Below are 7,221 nucleotides of genomic sequence, written 5' to 3'. Positions count from 1 at the left end.
TCCTGGCGTGACCCCTCACGGTGCGAGCGCCGAGCGGCGGGGCCCGGCCTGGCCGCGCTCACCCGCGCCCGTCTCCACCGCTGCCGCCGCCCAGCAGGCGGCGCCGTTCCGCACGCCCGGCAAGCGACGCCGGGGTACGTCACCGCGCGGCGACTTCCGCCTCCAGCCGCGCGGGCCGCGCCGGGCCCAGGCGACTTCAGCCGCCGTAGCCATGGCGGCGGGCGCGCTGCTCGCCCGTCACGTGGCCTCCACGCGCGGCGGCGCGGGGCGGGGGCGGCGCCCAGCCGGCGGATGTGGCGGCACCACGTGACGCGGCGCCCCGCGGGCAGTTTTGGCGGGCGCGGCGGCGGCTGCGGGGGTTGCCTGGGCAAGCGCGCCGCCTGCGGGGAGGGCCGCGGCCGGGGGGCGGCCCGGGTGCGCTCCCGGCGCCCCGAGGCAGGGCAGCGGGCGGGCCGCCCGCCCTCAGCGCAGCGCTCGGCTCTCAGCCGCTTTCCGGAGCGCGCCCCCGGCCCGCGGAGCCCAGCCCTGCCCGCCGGCCCGGCCTGGCTGTGCCTCGTCGGGGGCGGCTCTCCTCCCGTCCGGCCGCTTGCCTCCGACCCCCGAGCTGCCGGGGGCCGTCGCGGCCTGTCGCCAGCGGTCGCTGGGCCCGGGGCGGGAGAGGAGGGGCTGGCGGTGGGGAGCACGGCCCCCCGGCCCGGGCCCTGCCTCTGCTTCAGGGGAAGCCGGAGGAGGAGGCGGCACAGGTCACGGCTGGGATGATTAAAAGATTACGTGAAAGGTGTTAGGCTCTGTAAGCTTTCCTTCATCCCTGCAGTCTAGCCATACCTTCCCAAAACCTGCTTTCTGCGCTGTGTTGCAGCATCTATCCCAGCAAGTGACTGCTTTGGTTTATGTGCAGCCATTTGTGAGCCTCCAGTGCTAAAGGTATGGCTGTAAAGTATATTTGCTAAGGGTGATGTTTGTAATCTTCTGGTATGGAAATTGTCTGGCATATTTGTTGCCCTTTGGAAAAATAAAGTTTTATATTGTTTTATGAAAGCTGTAACTGGAAGCTGGAAGTACAGATAATGTCAGAAGAATAAGTTTGTTTTTTCTGGTAGAGGCTGGAATTATGTATTCTCCACTTGCTGAAGTGGTTGGCACAGCTCGTAAACCGTTAGAGCATCTAATGTTTAACATCTAGTGTTCTTTGATGTAAAAGTATAAAAGGATACTGGATTATGTGTGTCATGAGAGGTAACATTCTTAATCTTCTTACCATGTTTTTGGAGTTATTGTCCAAGAGCTTACATAAGGATATCTTACTCAACTCAGTCTGGGCAGTCTGCTATAATTTCTTTTTTTTTTTTTAACTTCCAAAGCCAAAGAGTCGGGTGGTCTATGGATGAATAAGGAGTGAAAGCAGGAAGCAGTTGTCACAACTTGCCTGTCAAAATCAATTTACTAGGTAGGTAACAGTCCTGTGTACTGAGAGGGCTTCATATTGGGAGAAGTTTTATTTAATGGTAAAAGCATTTCTGCAAATGTTTAGCCCTTTTATACATTACATACCAGTTCTCAGCCTGGAAGATGCTAGGGTAGTTTAATGCTGCTCTACATAGGCAGTTTTGGAAGTAGCATATGTGTTGAGCAGTGTGATATACAAAGGCTTTGTTGCATTTTGAGTGTGGGGTATATTTTATACCTGAGAAGTTCACACACGCGTTAGGGAATGGGAGAGGGCAAGTGCCATTGGCTTTCTGTCTCAGGGCAGACCAAACCTAATGTCATCCTGTAATCTTAAAGACTTTCATGTATTTATTGTTTACTGAGTCCTAAGCACAGCAGAGGTGATGAAACAACTTATAATGCCAGATGTCTCCCGTTTTGGGGAAGAAACACAGAAAGGAATAAAAGCTCTTAAAATGGCTGAGAAGTATTACTGCAGTGGATTCTTGTTTGATCATTGACAAAATGCTTAATTGTGGGTAACTGAGAGCTGTCTTTTGGAAAAAAAAATGAAGAGAATAATATTTTATTTATCCCTGAAAGTTTTTAAATGCTGAAACTGTTATTTTGGCAATGCGTATTTTGATGATAAGAAATCTGGGTAATCCAGGTATGTTTGCATGGATTGTCTTCATCCTGTAAGTAATTTAGATTAAAGGTGGGAGGAATGAAATCTGGCATCTCTCAAAGTTTGGATTATTTTTGCTTATAGCTCTCTATGAAAGCAGCAAATCGCTAGGTTACCTCTACTTTCAGAATGCCTTTAATTAACTTTATTTTTATTTTAAATCTTAGTCTTTAAACTCAGTTGTTTGGAAGGTAACACCCAGCTGGAGATTATGGCTCATCGATTTTCAAAAGAAGAGTTAGATGAGCAGTTTGAAGAGTTTCTGAAAGAGGTATGTTTCAGACCAAGGTCACATCCCTTTATTAAAATACAGGGGGGGAATTAAGCATGGAAGAACATGAAATGGAAGATGCAGCTGTGCTTTTATCACATTCACATAGCTGTCTTATGTGTGGGTCTTTGCAAGGTTTTAACTTCTTCGCTATACTTAATTCCTACTAATCTGCTCTATTGAAGTCAAGAGAACAATTTTGTGATCAAATATTTTGTCACTGCTAGCTTATATCTTCAGAAAGAGCACTTGCTTCTTGACTGTGTTTCAGTTTGTGTGTTATTTAGTAGCAAAAGCTTCAAATTGATATATAATTGAAAATGAGATTAAAATTTTTTCCTGTATGTAGACACAAGTTACATTATAAGAATTCCCTTATTTTTCTGTGTAATATCTAATTTGACTGAATTCTATTTAAAAATTCTTGTATTAATCCTAACAAAATGATGTATGTTGTAGTGATTACAAAATTTTTATTTGATTCCTTTTTATTCCTCGGGGTGCTTGATGATTTTGAGTACTGGCAAAATCATGCAAGTCTGTGGGTAACGACTTAAGCTAACAATTATTGGATGTGGTCAAAATGCCCTAACTTGGTATGTTTTTGTCACTGCATGTAGACCTGTAATTTCAAAATTTACCCTCTGGTCTGTCAGACACACAGTGTAGTAACCCTAAGATATAAATACTGCATACATAAGACCTTTAATAGGTTATATGACTGTATATAAGTGTAGCTAATGATGGCCGAGGATATTCTTGGGATCTGTTATATGTAATATATGCTTAAAGTTTTTTTTAATGTAGAGATTGTGCTACAGTTTACTTACAAAAAATGTAGGTGCTCAATTCTATAAAAATTGCCACTTGTACTATGTGGTAAAGATCTGTAGTAACCAGAGGCTTCTTTGTAAAGAAGATTTAGCTTCCCCAGGTGAGTCTGTTACACTGCCTCGACTGTGCAGCTTGTGTGTTATTTTTGCAGATGGAGAATAAATGTAACTTCACAGAGCAATACTAAATTGAGAGTACAGAAAACTGAAATGCCATCTGAAAGTTAAGATTCACAGATAACTTAAAGGTAGATTTTGGCCTTTAATTTGGTGATGTACTTGAGTTAGCATTCTTGAATTACAGAAATTGTTCATGTTAGTAAAAATAGAAAATTGGGCTCTGCATTTCTGTCAAATTCTTTACTTTCTATTGTTATGAAGGGAGTTGCTCTGGGGAAGAAGAGGAAGAGGTTTATTATTTTATTTATTTTGTGAATCTTGTCAAAATTCCGCATATGGTTGCTTCTAGTATTTTGTTCCTCATTGGATATGCTGTTCTTACTCCTCAGCTATTGCCCGTGTTGAGAATGTTTGAGTTAGGAGGAAAAAAAATAAGAAAATAGCTGTATTGAATTATTATAAGTGGTATTTGGCACGTTCCAGATAATGTAACTTCTAACAACTCATGTCTTTCATGTTTTTTATAATTTCAAACTGAAACTTTTGGAAAGTTTTAAGCTTTCTTAGACGCATATACTGCCAATCTAGTCATTAAAAATATGCGTTCTTTTATGTTTTGCTAGCTAGATACAGACCCAAGTAACAATGACGTTATATACTTTCTATTACTTTATATGTGTGCATCTTCTGTTATGTCCCTCCCTTTATTTTTGTTGTTCATTAAAGGTGTGTACCCTTATAATGTTTGAAAAATGAGAAACTGTTGTGCTCTGTTCTTTGAAATAACTGTGTAGGTGATGTTTGTGTTGAGAGTATAACAGTGGGGGTGGGTGGGGGAATAGCAAAAAATTCATTAGCTTGAGAAGACAATATTGCTTAAGAAAATCTTTCAAAGAAGAAATGGAACAGGATGGTTAAATAACTCAGTGAAACTGCCTTTGGGGCAGCGTATCTATGTTTGCAATTAAAACATACAAAGTTGAAAGATTGTATATACAGTTGGATGATGCAGGTCTAATATGAGGATTAAACCAAAGTATTTTGGCATATGTGCTAAACTTTAAAAGCTATCGGCAGAGGATTTTCTAGGCTTTTATCATACAGAAGGAAACACAAATGTGTAATAACAATTACTCCATGTAGGATAGGTCTTTTAATGATTCCCTCTGCCTGGTCAGGCTTATTCCCAACGCCTTGCCAGAACTGCCTGTTGTCATCCATGATTATTCTCTTCCTCCTCCATTGTCTTTGTGTCTGTGATCTTTCTGCTCCCCACCACCCGTATCTTGCTTTAGCATGCTTCCCTTATTGTCACTTTAATTTCCCTTAAGCATCATCTGTTATATTGGTATAGCTCCTAGGTTTTCAGAGTAGTGGCTGTAAAACTCCACTGCAGTGTGAGGAGCTCTTTCTAATACACAGTGCTTCAATTAGTTGTTTTTTTAAATGACACTTCAAGCAAAGCAAAGTTATGAAAAAGCCATTGTCTGCTTCTAGTCTTCTAGGTTGACTTTTATTCTACTTGTTCATGGACAGCTGAGAGGGAAGGCTTTCAAAAGGAAAGGCTATACCATATTTATTAGAAAATCTGTATAATGGTACCTGGAAGAATAACACTACACCTTAAACCACATTTGAAAAACTTTGTAAATTTTTATTAAAAGATAAAATGTATTAAAATACTATTTCGTACTGAAAATGTAATCTGGATTAGGCTTTACTTACTGAAAAATACTTGTTTCATGAAACAATTACAATGACTAGTCATGAAAGTCCTGAGTGTTTTAGATCCAATCCTCTATTACTTACCTACTTTAAGTTCTTTCATGTGTATAGGAGGTGGTAAGCTGATTATATGCCATGCAGTTGTCTCAGTTCTTAAAGCTGACTTTTTTGACTTTTATTTAAGTTGAGATTAAATAACTGACACTTTTTTTTTAATTATTATTTTGGTTTGGGGTTTTTTTGTGTCTTTTCCTGAGAGGCTGACAGGCTGTTTTGTAAAAGGAAGAAATCAGTGCTACTTCCTGGTACTAAAAAGCCATTGCAGGTCCAAAAAGTTGATAGATGTCTATTTACTTTTTTTCCAAAGGAATTAAAAACCTGTAAGTTTCACTTTTGAGACAACTGACATGTTGGGAAAAATGCACTAATATTTTTATGTCAGCATTTCTTTCCCAGCTGCTGCAACTTCACTGTCTGCAGTTGACAAGATGGCTGAACGTAGAAGGTTTCCAGAACTCAAGAACAACCTGTGGGAGTTGCAGTTTCTTTAGTTACAATACTCTAAGGAGTATGAGCATCACTGAAGTTCTGCTTGCAGAGTAGAGGATACTGTTAGTCATAAAAGAAACAGCAAGCGATAACAGAGCTTGCATCAAGCCTGTCAGTACTTCTAGCTAGCAGGAGGCAGCCCACCCTTCAGGGACAATGGCACTAGTACTTGTGTTGTAAGGAAGTTGTTATTTATAGGAAATTTATTATGAATGTGAAAGTTTTGTTCTGTGTCACTGAGCCAACTTAAAGAAATTGCGATACATCCTGTTGCCTAGCAGCTTCATAATTCATTAAAATTGTGTCTTATTGAAGTGCAAGGCACAGAGCACTTAAACATTCTTTTTGAGACTGTATGACAGGCATTTAGTTTTCTCAAGTGAAACTGTAAGCTCTAAAGTTGTTGGTCAGAGATACTTGTAAGAATATTTTTTTTTTTTTTAAATGGTCGTTTTGGATAATTGGCATTTGATTTATGGATGTTCTTGTTAGGCCTGTGTAAATTAAAGTGTTAGATATATAGTAAAGGTAAGCTTTTATGGTAGTGCTTTTTAAGCAATAGGAATCAGGTAGTAGACTGCAAAGGCTTGTTTTAATATAACATCCTCTTGTGTTTTACATATTAAATACCCACAGTCCTGTTGTCTCTAGTATTTTAATACTATCACATTTTCTTATTTGTGTCTATTATAAAAGTGAAGCTTTTGAAATTGTCCCATATGATGTGTTTTGTATGTGAATTCTTTGTTTCTTACGCTTTATGGTTTTTGCTAACTGTTCACTGTGTTCTTTGGGACACTTTGGGACAATTGGTTTCAACAGTTATGGCTAAAAGATAAAAATAAAAGTATGCCACTACCCTTAACCCAATGTTTACTGAGTTCAAGCACAAAGAATACGTAGTACATGAGGTTGCAGTGCACTAGCTTAATGAATATATTTCCTTGTTCAGTGTCTGGACAGCTAATTGTGGCTTTGAGCCTGCTGTAAGCCAGAAAGAGCTTTATTAAAGGAAAACAGCAGAGATTTGTTTGTTTTTTAAAAAAGCTGCATCACTTAAAAAAAAAGTTGTTGTCTTATGAAGTATCTTTAGGTCTTTTCCTTCCTGTTACTCTTCAGTAACTTCAATTCATAGAATGTTCATATTCGTAGACTTTTTTTCCTCCATTGATTTAAGCCATCAGTCAAAATTGGCATGGATGACTAACACACACAGAAGCTTAATGCACAGAGTTGGGTAGGAATGGCTCTGACATTTCTACTAATTTCCATAAATGCAAAGTATAAAATTAATTTCTAAAGTCTGATTTCCTGGGAGCTAGAATGTTGCTTGTGAAGGTTTATTTTTAGAATTTTAATAATGTTGTTCATGTACAAAGCAAGGCCAAGGCTAAACTTTCTGCTGTACTTCATTATCTTCAGGGATGTAGTTGGGATTTTGGTTCTTACATTTTGTAGCTAATTGAAAAAGGATTGATTATGCTGTTCCTTTGTACATATACTCTAACAAGTAGTTAACTTTTAACATACCCAAATTCTGGCAGTGGGGTTATTATATTATGCCACATTAATATAGTTATTGTTTCTTAGTCAACTTTGACATGCAT

The 7,221-nt window shown here is 40.0% G+C and overlaps 1 protein-coding gene across 5 annotated transcripts in view; it reads left to right on the top strand.

The window, feature by feature from the left end:
* Window positions 1-425: 425 nt before the first annotated feature.
* Window positions 426-7,221, top strand: part of CEP162 (centrosomal protein 162) — a 47,069-nt gene continuing 40,273 nt past the window's right edge. For all 5 annotated transcript variants that reach the window (XM_055809886.1, XM_055809885.1, XM_055809884.1 and 2 more), the window contains exons 1-3: window positions 426-924; window positions 1,362-1,447; window positions 2,284-2,387. In XM_055809886.1, the coding sequence (XP_055665861.1) occupies window positions 2,328-2,387 (60 nt within the window). In that variant the 5' untranslated portion in view covers window positions 426-924; window positions 1,362-1,447; window positions 2,284-2,327. The remainder of the gene's footprint in view (window positions 925-1,361; window positions 1,448-2,283; window positions 2,388-7,221) is intronic.

The sequence above is a fragment of the Falco peregrinus genome, chromosome 7 (assembly GCF_023634155.1).
Source record: "Falco peregrinus isolate bFalPer1 chromosome 7, bFalPer1.pri, whole genome shotgun sequence".
NCBI lineage: Eukaryota > Metazoa > Chordata > Aves > Falconiformes > Falconidae > Falco > Falco peregrinus.
Note: the sequence above shows the minus strand (reverse complement) of the source record. Positions and strands in the feature narration are given on the sequence as shown.